At 43.9% G+C, this 26186-nt stretch overlaps 1 protein-coding gene across 1 annotated transcript in view; it reads left to right on the top strand.

The window, feature by feature from the left end:
- The window catches only part of moxd1 (monooxygenase, DBH-like 1), a 129148-nt gene that overhangs the window by 66868 nt on the left and 36094 nt on the right, over nucleotides 1–26186 (top strand). The window contains exons 5-6 of the mRNA XM_068018110.1: nucleotides 6617–6796; nucleotides 8299–8401. Coding sequence (XP_067874211.1) covers nucleotides 6617–6796; nucleotides 8299–8401 — 283 coding nt within the window. The remainder of the gene's footprint in view (nucleotides 1–6616; nucleotides 6797–8298; nucleotides 8402–26186) is intronic.

Below are 26186 nucleotides of genomic sequence, written 5' to 3'. Positions count from 1 at the left end.
TCGGTACACTAGGACTTTTGTTGACTTGCAGAGGTCTTTGTTGTCAAACACTCACTGCCATAGTTTGTAGAAGATTGAACTGGTGCAGCTGATCCTGTGTTGGATCTCATTGTCAATGGTGGCCTTTTGAGAGAGCTGGCTACCAAGGTATGGGAAGTGCTCAACATATTCCAAAGTCTCTCCTTCAACATATATGGGAGGTGGAATATTTGGCAGACCAGGTGTGGGTTGGTATATGAGTTTTGTTTTGGCAACATTCAAGGACAGGCCAAGTCTCTTGTACGCAGAATTGAAGAGATCGACAGTGGCTTGCATATCTGGCGCAGAGTGGGCAACGACACTGCAGTCATCCGCAAACTGTAGGTCATGTTTGTCTATGGTGGTCAGTTTAGTTTTTGCACAGAGCCAACTGATATTCAGTACATTGAAAACAATATAATGACATCCGCTCTTCTAAATTACTGCCATGCAGTGAAGACAAAAGTTTACCCCAGTTCTGTTTCTGTATCATTCCTTTATAATTTTAAGCAGCTCTATCAAATCATTCTGTGATGTCCTCTGTTCTAATGAGAACACCTCTATTTTTCACCTTTCTTCATATTTGTATTTCCTTAGTGAAAGCTGTACCTCTCTAGTGGCTCAACATTCTTCCTGTGGCGTGAACCCTAAAATGGCACACAATACTCTTAACTATGGTCTTATTAAGATTTCATATAGATTATTGTATTTCTGCTTGTATATTGTATACTTCTTACCATAAACCCAGTGTACTGTTAGCCTATTTATGATATCTGTTTAAGGTGCTGCTTTTCAGGTCTTGTAAATCTGAACACCTAAGGCCCTCCACCGTTCCACACATCACCCAACCTTTCTCCATTCAAAATATAATTATTAATTTTATTTTGTTATCAAAATTTCCCATTTTGCAATTAGTGAGATTAGGCAGAATTTTATTCAACCAGTGGAGGTGGGCAAAAAAATGGCAAGGGATGCCATTCCTGATGCTGCCCAGGCCCCCTGCCACTGTCTGGGGTGGAGAAGGCTGAGAATTAATGGCCACTTAAGAGCCTCTTTCTGCCTCCACCTCAATTTTGTGGAAGGCAGAGGAGCCCACCACCGTGGGGAGAGGTTGCCATTAAGGCTGGTGGCCTCCTAGTGGGGTGGGGGTGGGGGCGGGGTCTCCCTCCTTTGGCAGCATCCATGGCTCCTGGAGGCCTCCCCCACCCCCCACCCCCCAACCCCAGTGGCAATCACCACCCCACCCCCGTGAAGACTCCTCACCAACAACAGCCCACTCCCCTCCCAAATCCATCTCCGGGGACTACCTGAATCGCCCTGGCAACCCTGACCCCACTCACATGTACCAGGGTCTTCTCCATTCTTCCGTATTGCAGGGCCTCCAGTGACTACTGTTCCCATTGGTGCTGTTGATACTGCAGAGCTGCCTGCCTTCTGATTGGCGGGCAGCTCTGGAGGTGGGAGCTCATCCCCGATGGTGGGCAGTTAATTGACTGCCCACCGTTAAATGGTTTTGGGGGTCTGAGGGAGGGCCGAGGCGTGGTCTCACCTCACTTTCAGCCTGCCGCTGAAACCCAGAATAAAATGCAGCCAATTGAATTCCATCTATTTTCTTCTTTGTGCATTCCACCATCTAAATAATATCACTTCACAGCTTTCCTTGGTTGCCAAAATCATCTACTAATTTCAATACTGCTCCCTCCTGGCCTATATCCAAATCTTTGATGTCCACAGTGAACAGAAGCGATGCCAGAACAGAAACCTGTGGAACATTGCAACACACGTTCAAGCAGGGAAAAATTGTCCTTAACTCCCACTCCCTGTTTCTTCCTTCCTACTTCAAACATTGCAGTCTTACTTGTTGATATTAACATGACCATATATATGTCTGACTTCACCAAGTAGCTTTGCAAATCCCATAATGAGCAAAAATTAATGTTTGTATAATTCCAGACGTTCCAAATGTAATGATTCATTCATATCATAAAACATTTTTGGGATATGGTTCATATGGAAATATGCAGTCGGTTGGGTTGGTTTTGTTTAGTTTCCTTTCACCCTTTATTTTTTCAGTGAACCATGTAGTGAAGAATGCTCCAAACCACTTACCTGCAATCACTTTTCTACATTTGCTACAGTTTTCAATGCTAAAGGCACTGTAGAAAAGGATTTTTGACTGCCATGGTTTACATTGCTTGTAATTCTTTTTTCTCTGCCCATTTTAAAGTGACATGGTATTTTCAATGAATCCAGACGTAAACAGAAAATATTGCATTAAAGAAAAATGATTCAATTGTAATTTTTCCACAATCTTAATTTGAAGAATAAATTTACAAACACACCCATCTATTTATGTGGACACAATTAATATGGAAAAACTCATAGATACTGTTGCCATGGACCTTTTGAATGGGTAGATGGATTTTTAAAAATAGTGGTTGAAAATTTTCATATGAACTTTTAACATTTGTTTTGATTTCAAGGTTTTTTTGGCTTTTGTTACTGTATATACTTCCATAAGTCATAAAAGAAAAATGTATATAATTTCTCAATCTGTGATATTATTAATTACGAATGAACCAAAGGTTACAATGACTGTATTCCCCTTCAGACAATGCACAATTTATACTAATATATTTGATCCATGCAGATTCTAAATAAATCTAGATCGTATAGTGCATTCTGAGTAGGAAATTACAGCATTATTATTTCATACTAACTAAAATGCAAGTGTAAGTGGTATGTATATAATTATATTTTAAATATAATCATTCAATCCTGCAACTATTTTGCACTGATACACCGCACCAAACAACATGAAAAAAGGAAAGAAGGTACCAGCCCTTCGCTTTGCAAGCTGGAACGTCAGAACTATGTGTCCTGGCCTGTCGGAAGACCTTACACAAATCAACGATTCTCGGAAGACCGCCATCATTAACAACGAGCTCAGTAGACTCAATGTGGACATTGCAGCACTTCAGGAGACTCGCCTCCCCGTGAGTGGCTCTCTAGCAGAGCAAGACTACACCTTCTTCTGGCAGGGCAGGGATCCTGAAGAACCAAGACAGCATGGAGTGGGCTTCGCCATCAGAAACTCCTTGCTCAGCATGATAGAGCCTCCCTCAAATGGCTCGGAACGCATACTGTCCATCCGACTGCTCACCACCTCTGGTCCAGTACACCTACTCAGCATCTATGCTCCAACACTCTGTTCCGCACCTGAAGCTAAAGACCAGTTCTATGAACAACTCCATAACATCATTAGCAGCATCCCCAACACCGAACACCTATTCCTGCTGGGGGACTTTAATGCCAGGGTTGGGGCCGACCATGACTCATGGCCCTCCTGCCTTGGGCGCTATGGCGTTGGAAGGATGAATGAGAACGGGCAGAGACTGCTTGAGTTGTGTACCTATCATAACCTCTGCATCACCAACTCGTTCTTTCACACTAAACCCTGTCACCAGGTTTCATGGAGGCACCCAAGATCACGTCGTTGGCACCAGCTAGACCTCATTGTCACAAGGCGAGCCGCCTTAAACAGTGTTCAAATCACACGCAGCTTCCACACTGCGGACTGCGACACCGACCACTCCCTGGTGTGCAGCAAGGTTAGACTCAGACCAAAGAAGTTGCATCATTCCAAGCAGAAGGGCCACCCGCGCATCAACACGAGCAGAATTTCTCACCCACAGCTGTTACAAAAATTTCTAAATTCACTTGTAACAGCCCTTCAAAACACTCCCACAGGGGATGCTGAGACCAAGTGGGCCCACATCAGAGACGCCATCTATGAGTCAGCTTTGACCACCTACGGCAAAAGTGCGAAGAGAAATGCAGACTGGTTTCAATCTCATAATGAAGAGCTGGAACCTGTCATAGCCGCTAAGCGCATTGCACTTTTGAACTACAAGAAAGCCCCCAGCGATTTAACATCCGCAGCACTTAAAGCAGCCAGAAGTACTGCACAAAGAACAGCTAGGCGTTGCGCAAACGACTACTGGCAACACCTATGCAGTCATATTCAGCTGGCCTCAGACACCGGAAACATCAGAGGAATGTATGATGGCATGAAGACAGCTCTTGGGCCAACCATCAAGAAGATCACCCCCCTCAAATCTAAATCGGGGGACATAATCACTGACCAACGCAAACAGATGGACCGCTGGGTTGAGCACTACCTAGAACTGTACTCCAGGGAGAATGCTGTCACTGAGACTGCCCTCAATGCAGCCCAGCCTCTACCAGTCATGGATGAGCTGGACATACAGCCAACCAAATCGGAACTCAGTGATGCCACTGATTCCCTAGCCAGCGGAAAAGCCCCTGGGAAGGACAGCATTACCCCTGAAATAATCAAGAGTGCCAAGCCTGCTATACTCTCAGCACTACATGAACTGCTATGCCTGTGCTGGGACGAGGGAGCAGTACCCCAGGACATGCGCGATGCCAACATCATCACCCTCTATAAAAACAAAGGTGACCGCGGTGACTGCAACAACTACCGTGGAATCTCCCTGCTCAGCATAGTGGGGAAAGTCTTTGCTCGAGTCGCTCTGAACAGGCTCCAGAAGCTGGCCGAGCGCGTCTACCCTGAGGCACAGTGTGGCTTTCGTGCAGAGAGATCGACTATTGACATGCTGTTCTCCCTTCGTCAGATACAGGAGAAATGCCGTGAACAACAGATGCCCCTCTACATTGCTTTCATTGATCTCACCAAAGCCTTTGACCTCGTCAGCAGACGTGGTCTCTTCAGACTACTAGAAAAGATCGGATGTCCACCAAAGCTACTAAGTATCATCACCTCATTCCATGACAATATGAAAGGCACAATTCAACATGGTGGCTCCTCATCAGAGCCCTTTCCTATCCTGAGTGGTGTGAAACAGGGCTGTGTTCTCGCACCCACACTTTTTGGGATTTTCTTCTCCCTGCTGCTTTCACATGCGTTCAAATCCTCTGAAGAAGGAATTTTCCTCCACACAAGATCAGGGGGCAGGTTGTTCAACCTTGCCCGTCTAAGAGCGAAGTCCAAAGTACGGAAAGTCCTCATCAGAGAACTCCTCTTTGCTGACGATGCTGCTTTAACATCTCACACTGAAGAATGCCTGCAGAGTCTCATCGACAGGTTTGCGTCTGCCTGCAATGAATTTGGCCTAACCATCAGCCTCAAGAAAACGAACATCATGGGGCAGGATGTCAGAAATGCTCCATCCATCAATATTGGCGACCACGCTCTGGAAGTGGTTCAAGAGTTCACCTACCTAGGCTCAACTATCACCAGTAACCTGTCTCTAGATGCAGAAATCAACAAGCGCATGGGTAAGGCTTCCACTGCTATGTTCAGACTGGCCAAGAGAGTGTGGGAAAATGGCTCACTGACACGGAACACAAAAGTCCGAGTGTATCAGGCCTGTGTCCTCAGTACCTTGCTCTACGGCAGCGAGGCCTGGACAACGTATGCCAGCCAAGAGCGACGTCTCAATTCATTCCATCTTCGCTGCCTTCGGAGAATACTTGGCATCAGGTGGCAGGACTATATCTCCAACACAGAAGTCCTTGAAGCGGCCAACATCCCCAGCTTATACACACTACTGAGTCAGCGGCGCTTGAGATGGCTTGGCCATGTGAGCCGCATGGAAGATGGCAGGATCCCCAAAGACACATTGTACAGCGAGCTCGCCACTGGTATCAGACCCACCGGCCGTCCATGTCTCCGTTATAAAGACGTCTGCAAACGCGACATGAAATCGTGTGACATTGATCACAAGTCGTGGGAGTCAGTTGCCAGCATTCGCCAGAGCTGGCGGGCAGCCATAAAGACAGGGCTAAATTGTGGCGAGTCGAAGAGACTTAGCAGTTGGCAGGAAAAAAGACAGAGGCGCAAGGGGAGAGCCAACTGTGCAACAGCCCCAACAAACAAATTTCTCTGCAGCACCTGTGGAAGAGCCTGTCACTCCAGAATTGGCCTTTATAGCCACTCCAGGTGCTGCTTCACAAACCACTGACCACCTCCAGGCGCGTATCCATTGTCTCTCGAGATAAGGAGGCCCAAAAGAAGAATTTTGCAGACTTCAGTTTGCCCAGAAAGGTGCAGAGGCTTTTCTGCTCATAACACTAATGATAATCAATTAAAATGCATTTCTTACCGTCAGTCCTATGATTGGAAACCGAGGCCAAAAAATTAAATAACGGGTTTCTTGGTCGATATGTTAAAATTCCAGTAATTAACCTGAATCTGATCATCATCATAGCTTCTCACTCCAAAACCCCAAGCCCTGAAGATAGTCTTTTATGGCATGTCCACATCTATACCTTCTACTGTTGTAGTCTCAGCGATTGTTGTCAGATTTGATCTCTCCCATAACTAACTGTAATGTGAAGTTAACCAGGGTAACAATGGAAATATGTCTGATTCAACCCCTCTAAATCTGATAAATCATCTCAAATTTGATTTTTTTTTTGCTGTGGCAGCAATGGAAACAATATCACCAGTGCTGTGACATAAATAATTGCATAATAGAGTGCCTAAGAGAAAGGAGGCTTGCTTTTGTATTAGGTTACAAGTCTGCTGACTGTCTTTTGCATTTATTCACAGGTTGAGCCGATTATTCAGAAAGGTCATGAACATTTGGTACATCATATTCTCCTTTACCAATGTCACAACATCTTGAATGATAGTGCCCTTGGTGTTGGACATGAATGCTACAATTCGAATATGCCTGATGATTTCTTTAATTGTGAAAGTATCATTTTAGCATGGGCAATTGGAGGAAAGGTAGGTCTTACTGATGTAGTAAGCTCATCCTTTAGTTAAGCACAATTGGGACAGCACATTTGTTTAAAACTGATTTGTCTGTTGCCATTACAATGTTTTGAATCAGTGAATTGTTAACATGTTCCTGGAGACTCAAAACATAATAGATACAGATTAATAATTGTTAATTTGAAATTGTCTACTTTTAGTACAACTTATTATAATGTCATGAAAATACATCACAACTTTTTATACTATGACCTAACATTTTTTTTTACTCAAAGCTGCAGCAAAATCTTCTCCTGTCTTCTCATACTTGTGGAGCAATGTTGTCCAGTAGAGCTGTTGACTGCAGCAATGCCATTTTAGCCAGATGTATAAATCTTAGTAGAAAACACCTTACACACAATACATGCTTCCCATGTGTATATATTTACTTAACAAATATCTACCACTATTCAGTGCGAAACTTTATAATCTTTCTTCTTCACCAAGGTTTGGAATTCTGGCATTGATTCATCTTAGTGCAACTTCTCGTTTTTTGTCCAGCAGTTATGAGGGTTACTTTGAAAAGCAAACATCCTTAGCAATCATTGAGACTTACCAGACCACCCTTTCTTTCATCCAAAACACATTTGGTTACTGCTTACCCTTTGCCATAATATACCATGTTGGAGCTGCTTGTTATTGGTTGGACTTTTTCTGTTGACTTGGAGCAGTTATTCGAGCTGACCATCCTAACAGCTTCCCTTTCCATACATACTGGTGGCTCCATAGTACTGCAGTCTGGTGTTTTCACCCATGTTACACAGCATTTTAGCAAATAACCATTAAGCAGTATCAAAGGAAGAAAAGCTCACACAATCATCAAAAAACAGTTACTATACTTTTCATCTTACCAACAAATGCACACAAAAGCTAAAGTACACATGCATACACAGTGCAAATATGTGTAGTGAGATTACATTCTAAATAATGGTGTCTATTATTCATTTTTATTTACTAATCAAAAATGAAATTATGCATCTGGATTCTCAATTATCCACATGTGGCTTGTGATAAATGTATCAGGCAAAACTGTTGTAAATGGTTAAAATATATTAAACATTTTAAACCTTTTTATTGAAGGCTTGCACTTCATCCCTTATCCACACAGATATAGTTACTTTTCTGTTCTTTGAAGGGCTAAGTGTTGAGTATAGTATACAAATATACAAGAAGCAAATACTGGTATCACAGTGCACTCAGTGTATTTGCCAAATAATTTAAGAACTTACATTCATGTACATAAAACTTTGCCTCGGGGTAATATATTAAATTGTACATTAGCAATTTTACAATGCTAGAGAATATTATTCATACAGTATTCCTAAAATAATCTCTCCCTATCCCTTATACTTGTTTTATAAATGCTTTTGGCATTCTGAACACGGGGTTTAGAAATGTTTTCAAGTTTATGTGCAAACATATTACTCGGCATTATATAATAGTTTTAACAATTGTTTTTCCTGTAATGATGGCAGGGATTTTCCTATCCCCCCAATGTTGGACTTTCACTTGGAACATCAACTGATCCCGTTTATGTGATGATGGAAATGCATTATGATAACTCAAATTATCAGGAAGGTAGGAGTATTTCCTTCCTTGTAGAATTTACAAAACCTGTTCGTAATAGATCAGATAGATATTATCAAGTTTCTATGTTTTCATCTTTTCATTTTGCTACAAAACAAAATTTAGACATTTCAAAGACTTTTGTACTTTATGTTTTGTACTTTGTAGCTCTAAAACAACAAAGGTTAAATTCAAAATATTGGGAGAATATTTTGAATTGTTGTGTATAATTGCAAGCATTATAAATTAATGGATGTTTTTGCATATGTTCTATGGTAGAAAACATATGTTGAAATATATGGTTAATTAACCAGGAGAGCACAGCATTTAATATGCACTACTGAGTACTATTGACTCCTAATTCTACCAGTAACAAACTTAAAATAACTGCAAAACAATAAAACTGCAAAAAGGCCAATCTTTGCATAACTGTCAGCCATTCACATATTACTAAGGAAAATAATTGATTGCATTCAGTTTGAGCGACATTCAGCCTCAGAGGGACTGAAACTAAGGTCCTTTGGAGCTGTAGCCGAAGTCCGAACAAATACATGCCACAAAACCACCTATCACTTTCCATTAAGATTACATCACCAAGTACTCACGTATCCTGTCACCCACTATAATATCCATGTCAAGTACCTACCACAAAGCTAATGATTCCCTATTCCATTTGACCATCACTTATTAAAAATTTAAACAGTCTGCTTACAAACTAATTAGTAGACTGAATGTATGATTTGCCACAGCTGTCAGAAATGGGATGCCTCACATTAGATTATCAGCTTCCAGGTAATATTTTTTTTTAATCATTTGTATACACAGATATGAAACAACTGCTTCTCCACCACCTTCAAAGCCAGTGGGATTCATAATGAATATAGTCATATAAAAAAAGCTCTCAAAATTCTTCAAGTCACAAAACTTACAAAATCCACGCTCTCCAATCCAATACAAATTTTCACAGCAAATACTTTTCTGTTCTTTCATGACTGCTGTGATAGTCAAATACAAATTATACATTTCCCACCAAATTTTACAGTAGTGGACTGGATCCCTTGAGTTACAGATATACTATTATTCAGACCAATAAGCCTCTGTCTATTCAAAGTGGCAACATTTTGGCAGCCCAGTAGCTATAGTGCTGAGGTGGTACATTCCTATCTTGGATAACTGAGTGCAAACTCCACTCTTGCTAACACTTATTCAACTGAGATATGCTCCATTCGAGGGCTGAACTTCACTAGTCTCTGCTGAATTTTCTGGGGATCATTTCCAATTCAGTTAAAAAACTTTATTAACAATATTCACGTAAAAAAATACCTATGTGTTGCACCATCCTACTTTTCTTATTCAAGAAGCTATCGTAGATGCAAAGAACTAATTTAGCGAGGCAAACGTTTTAGGTTTTTAGAATCATAGCATTATAGAATGATATAGCACTGAAGGAAGCCATTTGGCCCATTATGCCTGTGTTGGCACATTGAAAGAGCTATGCAATTAGTCCCACCTCCCTATTCTTTTCCCGTAGCCTAGCAATTGTTTTTCTTTACAAGTATTTATCCAATTCTCTTTTGAAAGTTATGGAATCTGTATCCACTACCCTTTCAGGCAGTGTATTCCAGATTGTAACAACTTGCTGCATAATTTGTTTCTGCTCCTGAAGTCTCTGGTTCTTTTGCCAATTACCTTAAATCTGTGTCCTAAGGTTACCAACCCTTCTGCCACTGGAAATAGTTTCTCCCTATCTACTCTATCAAAACCAATTATGATTTTGAACAACACTACTGAATCTCCCCATCACTTTCTCTGCTCTTAAGAGAACAACCTAAATTTCTCTGGTTTCATTGTGTAACTGAGGCCCTTCATCCCTGGCACCATTCTATTAAGTCGTCTCTGCACCCTTTCTAAAGCCTTGACATCCTTCCTAAAGTGTGTTGCTCAAAGTTGGCCACAGTACATCAGCTGGTGCCTAACCACAGTTTGATAAAGGTATAGCATAATTTCCTTGTTTTGGAATTCTAAGCCTTTATTTATAAAACCAAGGATCTGGTGACTTTTTAACAGCCTTTTTAACTTATTCTGTCATCTTAAAGACTTGTGTATGTACACCCTAATTTCTCTCTGTTCCTGTATCCCCTTTACAATTGTACCATTTTGTTTATATCGCCTCTCCTCATTTTTCTTAGCAAACTGAATCACTTCACACTTCTCTGTTTTAAGTATTGTCTTCCATGTGTCTGCCCATTTCACCAATCAGCCTATGTCTTCCTGAAGTCTGTTACCATCCCCCTCACTGTTTATTACATTTCTGGGTTTCATGTCTTCTGCAAACTTTGAATTATGCCCTGTATGTACAGGTCCAGGTCATTAATATATATATATCAAAGAGCGCAGTGGCCCCAACACCACCCTCTGGGGGATACCAATGTACACATCCCTCCAGAAAACCATCATTTACCACTACTCTCTGCTTTCTGTCCCTTAGTTAATTTTGTGTCCAGACAGCCACTAACCCTTTAATCCTATGGGTTTCAATTTTGCTAACAAGCTTATTATGTGGCACTTTATCAAATGCCTTTTGAAAGTCGATATGCAGAACACCAGCTGCACTACCCTCATCAGGTTCTGAACCGTCATATCTGACTCGAAACATCAACTCTGTTTCTCTCTCCACAGATGCAGCCAGAAATCATGAGTATTTCCAACACTTTGTTTTTATTACCCTCATCCACCCTCTTGATTACTACATCAAAGCACTCAATTAAGTTAGTGAAACATGATATAAAAACAGAAAGTGCTGGAAATACTCAGCAGGTCTGGCCGCATCTGTGGAGAAAGAAACAGAGTTAATGGGCTGGATCTTGTTCTCCCAATGGCGGGTTTCGTGGCGGGGTGGGGAAGGGTTGGTTGTCGGAGAATCAGAGCAGCAGCAGCTACCATGGAACCCGACGCTGGGATTACCGCTTCTGATCTCCTGGGGGCGGGATAGGCCGATTATGGCCTTCCTGCCCAGAGGCCAAATAAGGGCCTCTTCCTGCCGCTGCTGTGATCTTACCAAAACGAGGTGCCCTCCCTGCAGGCTTGGCGGGGGGGGGGTCCCTCCTTCATGGGAAATTTGTGGCCCAAGAGTAACCCCACCGGGAACCAATTCAACCCCCCTACCCCCGAGACCCCCCCCCCCTCACCCTGGACAGAATGCCCATTCGCCCCCTAGACCCCTCACTGGGGCCTTCCAGACTGGCCCCGGTGACCCCGCCTCGCCTACCTGTGCTCTGGGGTTCCACCGCTGGGCCTGGGCCCAAGGCCTCGGCAGTACCGGCATCAGCCCCTGCTCCCAGTGCTGCTGCCAATACTGCTGAGCTGCTGGCCCTATGGTTGGCCGGCAGCTCTTGGGGGCGGGATCCCCAACCCTATTAAGTCTTTAAAGGGGCGGGCATCCTGCCTCCTTAAACTTTGACCCCAAAAGACCTTCGGACCACTCTGGAGGTGGGGGGTGGTGGGCGCTGAAAAAAAATCAGAGGCAGGTTCCCCGACTTTTCGGTCCGGCGCCGGGAACCCTGCCTCCTGCACAAAATCCAGCCCAACGTTTCAAGTCTGTGACCTTTCATCAGAACCCCAATCATGAAACGTGATTTGCCTTTAAAAATGCTGGTTTTCATTTATTAACCCATATTTTTCCAATAGAAATTAAATTTTTTCCAGATTAATATGTTAAATTTTTCCCACCACCAACATCAGGCTGATTGGCCTGTAATTCCTGGGTTTATCCTTCTTCCCTCTTTTGAACAGAGGTCTAACATTTTTGCAATCCTCCAGCCCTCTTGCACCAATCCCTTATCCAACGAGGATTGAAAGATTGTGGTCAGAGCCTCTGCAATTTCCACTCTTAATTCCCTCAGAAACCTAGGATGCATGTTATCCGGACAGTGTGGCTTTTCTTCTTTGAATGCTACCAAACACCTTTTTTAAATCAATTTTTATCCTAACCAATTTCCCTGTTCGCTCCTCCTTTACTGTGACATTGGCAGCATCCTTTTTATTAAGGACAGATGCAAAGTACTGATTTAATACTTCAGCCTTGCCCTTTGTCTCCACAAGAAAATTTCCTGTTTGGTCCCTAATCAGCCCTTCTCTTCCTTTGCCTACTCTTTTAGCACTTATACGTTTACACTCTCTTTGAACCTCTTATTTCCTGGTTCAATTCTCTCCTTTACTCCTTGTATTCAGCTCGGTTCTCAACTGAATTATGAACCCAGCATTTATCATAAGCTTCCTTTTTCGGTTTTATTTTAATCTCTATATATTTAGTCATCCAGGGATCTTCAGCTTTGGTTGTCCTTCCTTTTCCCTTTGTGGGCATGCATCTACTCTGTACCCAAAAGAAAGTTCTTTTGTACACATTCCAGGAATTCCTCCCCCTCTTTGCCCTTTATACTGTTATTGTCCCAGTCTATAGAGATAATTTAAATCCCCCATTATCATTACTCTGCAGTTCTAGCATCCTTCTGTAATTTGCCAGTAAATTTGGTTCTCTCTTTCCCACTATTTGGTGGCCAATGGTATGTACCCAGAAATGTAATGGGTCCTCTATTGTTCCTTAATTCTAACCAAATAGTTTCTTAGAACTCTCAAGTTCATTATTCCTTTCTAGTGCTGTAACAGTTTCTTTGATCAATACCACCACTTCTCACATCTTTTTTCCTTCCTTATCTTTCCTGAATACATTGTAGCCAGGAATATTAAGTTCCCAACCCTCCTCTTGTTTGAACTAGATCTCCATTATTGCCATAATCACATGGACTTTTTGCATGCAATTCATTAGCTTTATTTACAAATCTCTGGCAGTTAAGTGCATGCACTCTAAGCCCATCTTAGACTGACTGGCATTTACCCCCTGTCTGATCCCTTCATTTCTAAACTATCCTTTATTCTAATGCCGTTTGTCTCTTCCAGTCCTCTGTGAACCTTGTCCCTCCTCCCTAAGGCTTCATCCTGGTGCAACATATGCTCTGTATTAGTTGCATGATATCAATGGTTTACTAAAACTTAAATGACTCATAACTGGGCCAAGCCTTCATCAATCATTTGTTTAGGGAATAATGAATTCAAGGGTGTGTTTATCATGAGTTTTATTACTCAAATGGAAAAATGGTGTCTATTATGTTAATTCACATGAAATAGACAATTTTAATTTCTTTATCATTTGGTTCTGGTTATTAAATGTTCTGAGTTATGATTTTTTTTTAGGCAGTTCCAATTTTCATACAATGCATAATACCCAGTAACAACCAGTACAGATTCTCAGTACTCTGCACTACATGAAGAATCAGTGAGTAAATTAGAAGGTTTATTGGGTATTCATGAAGCTTGATCCTTCTCCTTATGTAGTCTGTTGCCCTGAAGAAATGCCAGGGCTCACTGTTCCTTTGAACTTTGAGCAAAAGTTGCATGGCTTCAGTGTTGCTCAAAAATGTCTTAAAAGAGTATTGATGTTGTAATCTTTCCCATTTCTGACATAGAATTATTGTTCAATGACGTTTTCCATTCCAAAAACTGGAACAATGTAATACAACAATGTACATTTCAATGATATTCATTATCTATACAGACATCTCAGAGCACATTACAAACTGGGTAAAGTGAAGAGAATTCAGAGACGGCAAAAAGATGATGAAGAGGAAAAAAAGAAAAAACTTGCATTTATATACTGCCTTTCATGATTCCAGGGCATCCCAAAGCAATTTATAGCCAATTAAATACTTCTGTAGTGTAGTCACTGTTGTAATGTAGGAAATGTGACAGTCAATTCATGCACAGCAAGGTCTCACAAACAGAAACATGATAATGACCAGATAATCTGTTTATTAATGATATTGGTTGAGGGATAAATAGCCAGTACACTGGGGGAAACTCCCTGTTCTTCATTGACATAGTGTCATGGGGTCTTTTACGTTCACCTAAGAGGACAGATGGAGCATCAGTCTAATATCTCATCCAAAAGACACAAGAAGGGAGATGCTGAGGAAGGAGGTTACAGAAGTTAGCATCGTAATGGCTGAAGGAACAAAAGGAGCAAAGGATGCACACAGGGACATAGGGCTGGGGAAATCTCAGAATTATATTGGTACAGGAATGGCCATTCAATCCCTCAAACATGTCTGCCATTTATTCAGATTATGGCTGATTTGTATCTCAACTCCATTTAGCCACATTTGCTCTATAACTCTTGATAGCCATACTTAACAAAAGTCTATAATCTCAGCCTTGAAAACTTCAATTGACCCAGCATCCACAGTCTTTTGGAGGAGAGAGTTCCAGATTCCCACTCCCCTTTGTGTGGAAACATGCATCCATGTTACACTTCCAAATGTCCCAGATCTATTTTGAAGATCTTGCGTCCTCCACCAGAGAAGATTGTTCTGTACATACCTTATTGAATCCTTTTATCATTTTAAATAACTCCATTAGTTTACCCCTCAATCTTCTACACTCAAGGGAATACTAGCCAAGTTTATACAATGTGTCTGCATAATTTAATCCTCTAAGCCCTGGTGTCATTCTGGGCTCCTACTCGAAGGCCAGTATGATTTTGCTGAAGTTTGGTTCACCAAAATGGAACACAGTACTAAGGCTATGTGCAACAGAAACTTTATTTCCTCACTTTTGTATGCTAACCGTCTTGAGATAAAGGTCAACATTTCTTTGAACTTTTTGATCACTTTTTGTGCCAGTGTGATAACTTTTAGTGATTTTTGTACATGGATACCTCAATTCCTTTGCTCCTTTACAGTGCTTGTCTCTCACCGCGAAGAAAATATTCAGATTTGTCTTTCTCTGATCTGAAGTGGATGACCTCAATTTTGCCACATTGAACCCCATCTATTAGAGTTTTGCCCCTTTGTAACCTTCTGCTCCCATTTACACAACTTGCTCTGCCACCTAACTCCATAAATTACAAGGCATATAAAAATGTCTCTTGACATTACCAGATCTTAAAATAGCCTGCTCCCTGATTGGCAATAGAACGTACTGCTCTAATTGTGCCGAATACACTCTATGAACTCATCTTCCAGGCTACCTTTGCCAATCTGATTTGCCCAATCTATAGGAAGATTAAAATCATCCATGATTATTGCAGTACCTTTCTTACAAACCCCCATTATTTCTTTCTGTATACTCTGTCCTAACAGTGTAGCTACTATTCGGGGGGCCTATAAACTACTCCCACAAGTGACTACTTACCTTTGCTATTTCTTATCCATATCCAAACTGATTCTACATCTTGATTTTCTGAACTAATGTCATCCATGAGCTACCCCATCACCTTTTCCTAGCTTCCTGTCCTTCTGAAATGTCAAATACCCTTGAATATTTAGGTCCCAGCCTTGGTCACCCTTCAACCATGTCTCTGTCATGGCTGTCATATACCCATTTATTTCTATTTTTGTTATCAATTCATCTGTTTTGTAATGAATGTTGTGTGCATTCAGATACACAGCCTTTAATTCTGTTTTTTTACCATTCATGCAAACTCTGGCCTTATCTGCTGGTGCACGCTTCTGTTTATATGCTCTGTCCCTGCATGCCGCACTCTGGTAATCATTACCCATATCGCTACCCTGCTCTATTGTCTTGTCCTTTTTCTTCAATTTACCACATCTCCCCTCATGTGATCCCTCTCCCCCACTATTTAGTTTAAACTCCTCTCTACCACCCTAGTTATACGACTCGCCAGAACACTGGTCCCAGCACAGTTCAAGTGAAGACTGTCCCAACGATACAACTCCCACTTTCCACAGTACCGATGAATTGAAACCCATTTCTCCCGTGCCAATCTTGAGCTATGCATTCAACTCTCTAATATTATTTACCCGATGCCAATTTGCTTGTGGCTGAGGTAGTAATCCAGAGATTAGAGGACAACCTTTGTGGTTCTGCTTTTTAATTTCGTCCCGAGCTGCTCATAATCTCTAAGCAAACCTCTTTCCCAGCTCTGTCTATGTTATTGGTACCCACATGGGCCATGCCAACTGGATCCTTCCCCTTCCCACTGCAAGTTCCTCTCCAGCCCGGAGCAACTGTCCTAAACTCTGGCACCGGGCAGGCAACACAGCCTTCTGGACTCGATCTCAGCTGCAGAGAACGATGTCTATCTCTCTGACTATACTGTCCCGTACTACCATTGCATTCCTATTAACTCCCCCATTTGAATGGCTTCCTGCACCACAGTGCCATGGTCAGTTCACTCATCCACCCTGCAGCCCCCGGTCTTGTCCATACAAGCTGCAAGAACCTTAAACCTGTTGGACAATTGAGGCTGAGGCTCCTCCAGTGCCATCTTCTGGATCCCCATACCTGCCTCACTCGCAGTCACACCCTTCTGTCTCTCACCACGGATCAAATCAGAAGATCGTAGCTTAAGGGGTGTGACTCTCTTCTGGAACAAAGTGTCCGGGTAACTTTCCCCCTCCTTGATGCAACGCAATGTCCGAAGCGGTTTCCAGCTCATTAACTCTGAGCTAAATTTTCTCAAGCCACAGACACTTGCTGCAGATGTGGTTGTTGTGAATCACATTGCGTCCACCAACTCCCACATACTGGCAAAACTGAAGTCAATGGGAATCAGGGGGAAATCTCTGCGCTCAGGATAGTGTCCTAGGCCCAACCATCTTCAGCTGCTTCATCAATGACCTTCCTTCAATCATAAGGTCAGAAATGGGGATGTTTGCTGATGATTGCACAATGTTCAGCACCATTCGCAACTCCTCAGATACTGAAGCAGTCCGTGCAGAAATGCAGCAAGAACTGGACAATATTCAGGCTTGGGTTGATAAGTGGCAAGTAACATTCGCGCCACACAAGTGCCAGGCAATGACCATCTCCAACAAGAGAGAATCTAACCATCTCCCCTTGACATTCAATGGCATTACGATCGCTGAATCCCCCATTATCAACATCCTAGGGGCTACCATTGACCAGAAACTGAACTGGAGTAGCCATATAAATACCGTGGCTACGAGAGCAGGTCAGAGGTTAGGAATCCTGCGGCGAGTAACTCACCTCCTGACTCCCTAAAGCCTGTCCACCATCTACAAGGCACAAGTCAGGAGTGTGATGGAATACTCTCCACTTGCCTGGATGGGTGCAGCTCCAACAACACTCAAGAAGCTCGACACCATCCAGGACAAAGCAGCCCGCTTGATTGACACCCCATTCACAAACATTCACTCCCTCCAACACCAGCGCACAATGGCAGCAGTCTGTACCATCTACAAGATGCACTGCAGCAATGCACCAAAGCCCCTTAGATAGCACCTACCAAACCCGCAACCTCTACCAACTAGAAGGGCAAGGGCAGCAAATTCATGGGAACACCAACACCTGCAAGTTCTCCTCCAAGTCACACACCATCCTGACTTGGAACTATATCAGCATTCCTTCACTGTCGCGAGGTCAAAATCCTGGAACCCCCTCCCTAACAGCACCCTGGGTGTACCTAACTCACATGGTCTGCAGCGCTTCAAGAAGGTAGCTCACCGCCATCTTGTCAAGGGCAATTAGGGATGGGCAATAAATGCTGGCCTAGCCAGCGACACCCACAGCCCATGAATGAATTTAAAAAAAACTGCAGCTGCAACACATCACCTGCCCTGCCATTCTTAGTGTTTTAATTAACTAATTATTTTTTATTAATTACATTTTAATTAATGCCGCTAGTCCCACTTGTGCTTAACTAGTATCCTATGCCCAACCATTTTCAGCTGCTTCATCAATGACCTTCCTTCAATCATAAGGTCAGAAGTGGGGATGTTCGCTGATGATTGCACAATGTTCAGCACCATTCGTGACCCCTCAGATACTGAAGCAGTCCGTGTAGAAATGCAGCAAGACCATTTATGCTGTTGACAGATTTTGAAAAGAAATTGCTCTGGTAATAAAAATCTAGTTTGAATGTCTTTACATCTGGGGAACATGTGTGAGTTTCATCGCACTATCATTCACATGAATACAATATTTATATTACTTCAACATAGTAAACCTTTTGACAATTTCAAAAAAAATCATTTACTGTAACTAAATATCCTGGGGCAAGATTCTAATCAGTGCTTAGATGTCTTAAATTGGTACACTGCTTTGAAAGGCAATGGAATATATGTAGTTAAACTAAGTTAATTGGACTGAACAGAGTTTAGAATAAATTAATGATCCCTGTTGGAATCAAATAAGCAGTTACAAAGAACTTATTTGAATAATAAGTACAGCTATGTAGTATACAGTATTTTCTGCCACCAAAAGGAATTGAAACCATTTCTATTTGCACGAAGGACACTGTCTGAAATATGATGTAGCTTTTCAGTGTTTTTTTTTTAGCAAGCTTTATATTAAGGAGTGACCAACCTTTTCGCGTGAGGGGCCACATTACAATTTTTGTCCTACATAGGGGACCGGTGAGAAAATTTCGGATAGGTAAAGGCACTAAAAATTTATCTTACTATTAAATCAAAACAACAAATGTGCATTTTTGTGAAGAAGCTTTAAATGAGAAGACTAATTTATTGACTTACTTTCTCATCACTATGTTGAACACAGATTTTAGTGGGATCCCTGGCATTGTTTTTACTTGCATAAGCAGTCAGTCTCTGCCTGCACATTTAATGTAGCGATGAGGAGTATTCTGGATAGATGTCCATCTGTCAGGAGAGTTCTTGATCTCTCCTCTCTCCCTGTGCTCTCTGTATGTGTGTCTCTGTCTCTCTCCCCCACCCCCACCCCCCAACTCTCCCCCATCTCCCTCCTGCCCCCTCACTCGCCCTCCTCTCCTCTCTCCCTCCCCCTCTGTTCCACTCCCTTCTCCTCCCCTCTCCTCTCTCCCTCTCTCTCCCCTCCCCATCTCTGTCTCCCCCTCTCTCTGTCTCTGTGTCACCCTTGCTCCATGCTCCCACTCGGTATACTCCACTCTCTGCTCCCTGCTACCTGCTCGCCACAGCAGCCATTCCCACAATCGGATATTTACCATGCCTGTTTTATTTAGGTTAGGGGAAGTGGAGGCAGAATACAGGACATTTACTGAAGTACAAAAGCAGCAGGGGCGGCCTGTGGGTCCTTGGACACCTGTGCTACATTCCACCAATCAGGGCTAACACCACCCGGGCAGTCCATGTGAGTCACAGAGAGTGACCAATCACAGACAGTGGTCTTCCACCTGTAAGACGCAGGTCCCGCCTTCACTTGGCATACAGGGAAGCCATCAATCAGAGCGAGGCCACAAATAGATTGGCGGGCCGGATGGAAACTGTCGGCGGGGCAGATGCTGGTCCGTGGGCCATTTGTTGGACAACTCTGCTTATATTTATAGTAGACTTGATTAAGCAGATTGAACAAAGAACAAAGAACAATACAGCACAGGAACAGGCCATTCGGCCCTCCAAGCCTGTGCCGATCTTGATGCCTGCCTAAACTAACAACTTCTGCACTTCCGGGGCCCATATCCCTCTATTCCCTTCCTATTCATGTATTTGTCAAGATGTCTCTTAAACGTTGCTATCGTATCTGCTTCCACCATCTCCCCTGGCAGCAAGTTCCAGGCACTCACCCACCCTCTGTGTAAAAAAAACTTGCCTCGCACATCCCCTATAAACTTTGCCCCTCGCACCTTAAACCTATGTCCCCTAGTAATTGACTCTTCCACCCTGGGAAAAAGCTTCTGACTATCCACTCTGTCCATGCCGCTCATAACTTTGTAAACCTCTATCATGTCGCCCCTCCACCTCCGTCGTTCCAGTGAAATCAATCCGAGTTTTTCCAACCTCTCCTCATAGCTAATGCCCTCCATACCAGGCAACATCCTGGTAAACCTCCTCTGTACCCTCTCCAAAGCCTCCATGTCCTTCTGGTAGTGTGGCGACCAGAATTGCACGCAATATTCTGAGTGTGGCCTAACTAAGGTTCTGTACAGCTGCAACATGACTTGCCAATTTTTATACTCTATGCCCCGACCGATGAAGGCAAGCATGCCGTGTGCCTTCTTGACTACCTTATCCACCTGCGTTGCCTCTTTCAGTGATCTGTGGACCTGTATGCCCAGATCTCTCTGCCTGTCAATACTCCTAAGGGTTCTGCCATTTACTGTATACCTCCCACCTGCATTAGACCTTCCATAATGCATTACCTCACATTTGTCCGGATTAAACTCCATCTGCCATTTCTCCGCCCAAGTCTCCAACCGATATATGTCCTGCTGTATCCTCATCATTATCCGCAACTCCACCAACCTTTGTGTCATCCACAAACTTACTAATCAGACCAGCTACATTTTCCTCCAAATCATTTATATATACTACAAACAGCAAAGGTCCCAGCACTGATCCCTGCGGAACACCACTATTCACATCCCTCCATTCAGAAAAACACCCATCCACTGATACCCTCTGTCTTCTATGACCGAGCCAGTTCTGTATCCATCTTGCCAGCTCACCTCTGATCCCGTGTGACTTCACCTTTTGTACCAGTCTGCCATGCGGGACCTTGTCAAAGGCTTTACTAAAGTCCATATAGATAACATCCACTGCCCTTCCTTCATCAATCATCTTCGTCACTTCCTCACAAAACTCAATCAAATTAGTAAGACACGACCTCCCCTTCACAAAACCATGCTGTCTCTCGCTAATAAGTTTGTTTGTTTCCAAATGGGAGTAAATCCTGTACCGAATAATCCTCTCTAATAGTTTCCCTACCACTGACGTAAGGCTCACCGGCCTATAATTTCCTGGATTATCCTTTCTTAAACAAAGGAAAAAGATTGGCTATTCTCCAGTCCTCTGGGACCTCACCTGGAGCCAATGAGGATCCAAAGATTTCTGTCAAGGCCCCAGTAATTTCTTCCCTTGCCTCCCTCAGTATTCTAGGGTAGATCCCATCAGGTCCTGGGGACTTATCTACCTTAATGCTTTGCAAGACACCCAACATCTCCTCCTTTTTGATAATGAGATGGCTGAGACTATCTGCACTCCCTTCCCTAGGCTCATCATCCACCAAGTCCTTCTCTTTGGTGAATACTGATGCAAAGTACTCATTTAGCACCTCGCCCATTTCCTCTGGCTCCACACATAGATTCCCATCTCTGACCTTGAGTGGGCCAACCCTTTCCCTGGTTACCCTCTTGCTCTTTCTATACATATAAAAAGCCTTGGGATTTTCCTTAATCCTGTTTGCCAATGACTTTTCATGACCCCTTTTAGCCCTCCTGACTCCTTGCTTAAGTTCCTTTCTACTGTCTTTATATTCCTCAAGTGCTTCGTCTGTTCCTAGCCTTCCAGCCCTTACAAATGCTTCCTTTTTCTTTTTGACTAGGCTCACAATATCCTGTGTTATCCAAGCTTCCCGAAACTTGCCAAACTTGTCTTTCTTCCTCACAGGAACATGCTGGTCCTGGATTCTAATCAGCTGACGTTTGAAAGACTCCCACATGTCAGATGTTGATTTACCCTCAAACAGCTGCCCCAATCTAAATTCTTCAGTTCCTGCCTAATATCGTTATAATTAGCCTTCCCCCAATTTAGCACCTTCACCCGAGGACTACTCATATCCTTATCCACAAGTACCTTAAAACTTATGGAATTATGGTCACTGCTCCCGAAATGCTCCCCCACTGAAACTTCGACCACCTGGCCGGGCTCATTCCCCAATACCAGGTCCAGAATGGCCCCATCCCTAGTTGGACTATCTACATACTGTTTCAAGAAGCCCTCCTGGATGCTCCTTACAAATTCTGCCCCATCCAAGCCCCTAGCATTAAGTGAGTCCCAGTCAATATAGGGGAAGTTAAAATCACCCACCACCACAACCCTGTTACCTTTACATCTTGTTTGTGTTGTAAGATGCTTTTTTTGCAGCTCCATAAAATGTTGTTCAACAATAACTTATATTTGCATATTGACCTTGTTACGACCAGGTGAAGAAGGGGTCTCAGGGTTTCGCCCCTTCATCAGGGTTTTTCTTTTTAATACAGTGATTTAACTTAACCACCTCAGTGAGCACTTGCTCCTGTCCCTCTAATATAATAGCACATGAACCAATCAGACAGGTTTTCTTCAGTTTAAACAAGAAAGATGTAAGTTTATTAACCTTAACACTCTAAACTGATTAAAATTACTAAAATACATGACACATCCACGCACACATTCGCACGAGAGGCACATAGACACGCACAAGTAGATTATAGAGGGAAAAACAGAGTTGGGAGATTGGAGTAAAGTCCATAATCTTTTCTTCTTTGGCCTCCTTGTCTCGAGAGACAATGGGTAAGCGCCTAGAGGTGTTCAGTGGTTTGTGGAGTAGCGCCTGGAGTGGCTATAAAGGCCAATTCTAGAGTGACGGACTCTTCCACAGGCGCTGCAGATAAAATTGGTTGTTGGGGCTGTTACACAGTTGGCTCTCCCCTTGCGCTTCTGTCTTTTTCTCTGCCAACTGCTAAGTCTCTTCGACTCGCCACACTTTATGGCTGTCCGCCAGCTCTGGCGATCACTGGCAACTGACTCCCACAACTTGTGATCAATGTCACAGGACTTCATGTCGTGTTTGCAGACGTCTTTAAAGCGGAGACATGGACGGCCGGTGGGTCTGATACCAGTGACGAGCTCGCTGTACAATGTGTCCTTGGGGATCCTGCCATCTTCCATGCATCTCACATGACCAAGCCATCTCAAGCGCCGCTGGCTCAGTCGGGTGTATATGCTGGGAATGTTGGCCGCCTCGAGGACTTCTGTGTTGGAGATACGGTGGAGTCCTGCCACCTGATGCCAAGGATTCTCCGGAGGCAGCTAAGATGGAATGAGTTGAGACTTGGCTGACATATGTTGTCCAGGCCTCGCTGCCGTAGAGCAAGGTACTGAGGACACAGGCTTGATATACTCGGACTTTTGTGTTCCGTGTCAGTGCGCCATTTTCCCACACTCTCTTGGCCAGTCTGGACATAGCAGTGGAAGCCTTTCCCATGCGCTTGTTGATTTCTGCACCGAGAGACAGTTTACTGGGAATAATTGAGCCTAGGTAGGTGAACTCTTGAACTACTTCCAGAGCGTGGTCGCTGATATTGATGGATGGAGCATTTCTGACGTCCTGACATTTTCTTGAGGCTCATGGTTAGGCCAAATTCGTTGCAGGCAGCCGCAAACCTGTCGATGAGTCTCTGCAGACACTCTTCAGTGTGGGATGTTAGTGCAGCATCATCAGCAAAGAGGAGTTCCCTGATGAGGACTTTCCGTACTTTGGTCTTCGCTCTTAGACGAGCAAGGTTGAACAACCTGCCATCTGATCTTGTGTGGAGGAAAATTCCTTCTTCTGAAGACTTGAACGCATGTGAGAGCAGCAGGGAGAAGAAGATCCCAAACAGTGTAGGTGCGAGAACACAGCCCTGTTTCACACCACTCAGGATAGGAAAGGGGTCTGATGAGGCGCCGCTATGCTGAATTGTGCCTTTCATATTGTCATGGAATGAGGTGATGATACTTAGTAGCTTTGGTGGACATCCGTTCTTTGCTAGTAGTCTGAAGAGACCACGTCTGCTGACGAGGTCAAAGGCTTTGGTGTGATCAATGAAAGCAACGTAGAGGGGCATCTGGTGTTCGCGGCATTTCTCCTGTAGCTGGCGAAGGGAAAACAGCATGTCAATGGTGGATCTCTCTGCTCAAAAGCCACACTATGCCTCAGGGTAGACACGCTCAGCCAGCTTCTGAAGCCTGTTTAAAGCGACTCCAGTGAAGACTTCCCCCAATATGCTGAGCAGGGAGATTCCACTTGCCGCGCCCCTAGGCAAGCTGTTCCAGTACAGCTACAACACTGGCATCTACCCTGCAATATGGAAAATTGCCCAGGTATGTCCTGTACACAAAAAGCAGGACAAGTCCCACCTGGCCAATTACTGCCCCATCAGCCTACTCTGAATCATCAGTAAAGTGATGGAAGGTGTCATCAACAGTGCCATCAAGCGGCACTTGCTTAGCAATAACCTGCTCAGTGATGCTCAGTTTGGGTTCTGCCAGGGCCACTCAGCTCCTGACCTCATTACAGCCTTGGTTCAAACATCGACAAAAGAGCTGAACTCAAGAGGTGAGGTGAGAGTGACTGCCCTTAACATCATGGCAGAATTTGACTGAGTATGGCATCAAGGAGCCCTAGCAAAACTGAAATCAATGGGAATCAGGGGGAAAACCCTCCACTGGCTGGAGTCATACCTAATGCAAAGGACGATGGTTGTAGTTGTTGGAGGTCAATCATCTCAGCTCCAGGACATCACTGCAGGAGTTCCTCAGGGTAGTGTCCTGGGCCCAACCATCTTCAGCTGCTTCATCAATGGCCTTCCTTCAATCATAAGGTCAGAAGTGGGGATGTTCGCTGATGATTGCACAATGTTCAGCACCATTCGCAACTCCTCAGATATTGAAGCAGTCCGTGTAGAAATGCAGCAAGACTTGGACAATATCCAGGCTTGGGCTGATAAGTGGCAAGTAACATTTGCGCCACGCAAGTGCCAGGCAATGACCATCTCCAACAAGAGAGAATCTAACCATCTCGCCTTGACATTCAACGGCATTACCATCACTGAATCCCCCACTATCAACATCCTAGGGGCTACCATTGACCAGAAACTGAACTGGAGTAGCCATATAAATACCGTGGCTACAAGAGCAGGTCAGAGGCTAGGAATCCTGCGGCGAGTAACTCACCTCCTGACTCCCCAAAGCCTGTCCACCATCTACAAGGCACCAGGAGTGTGATGGAATACTCTCCACTTGCCTGGATGGGTACAGCTCCAGCAACACTCAATAAGCTCGACACCATCCAGGACAAAGCAGCCCGCTTGATTGGCACCCCATTCACAAACATTCACTCCCTCCACCACCGACGCACAGTGGCAGCAGTGTGTATCAACTACAAGATGCACTGCAGCAATGCACCAAGGCTCCTTGGACAGCACCTTCCAAACACGCGACCTCTACCAACTAGAAGGACAAGGGCAGCAAATACATGGGAACACCACCAGCTGCAAGTTCCCATCCAAGTCACACACCATCCTGACCTGGACCTATATCATCGTTCCTTCACTGTCGCTGGGTCACAATCCTGGAACTCCCTTCCTAACAGCATTGTGGGTATACCTACCCCAAATAGACTGCAGCGGTTTAAGAAGGCAGCTCACCACCACCTTCTCAAGGGCAATTAGGGATGGGCAATAAATGCTGGCCTAGCCAGCGTCGCCCACATCCCATGAATGAATAAAAAAAGACTATGCTGAGCAGGGAGATTCCACGGTAGTTGTTGCAGTCACCGCGGTCACCCTTGTTCTTATGGAGGGTATTGGCATCGTGCATGTCCTGTGGTACTGCTCCCTCATCCCAACACAGGCAAAGCAGTTCGTAGAGTGCTGAGAGTATAGCAGGCTTGGCACTCTTGATTATTTCGTGGGTAATGCCGTCCTTCCCAGGGGCTTTTCCACTGGCTAGAGGATCAATGGCATCACTGAGTTCCGATTTTGTTGGCTGTTCGTCCAGCTCATCCATGACTGGCAGAGACTGGGCTGCATTGAGGGCGGTCTCAGTGACAACATTTTCCCTGGAGTACAGTTCTAGGTAGTGCTCCACCCAGCGGTCCATTTGCTTGTGTTGGTCAGTAATTGTGTCCCCTGATTTAGATTTGAGGGGGGTGATCTTCCTGATGGTTGGCCCAAAAGCTCTCTTAATGCCATCATACATTCCTCTGATGTTTCCAGTGTCAGAAGCCAGCTGAATATGACTGC

The sequence above is a fragment of the Heterodontus francisci genome, chromosome 3, assembly GCF_036365525.1.
Source record: "Heterodontus francisci isolate sHetFra1 chromosome 3, sHetFra1.hap1, whole genome shotgun sequence".
Lineage (NCBI taxonomy): Eukaryota > Metazoa > Chordata > Chondrichthyes > Heterodontiformes > Heterodontidae > Heterodontus > Heterodontus francisci.
This window is presented reverse-complemented; position numbering and strand designations above follow the sequence as displayed.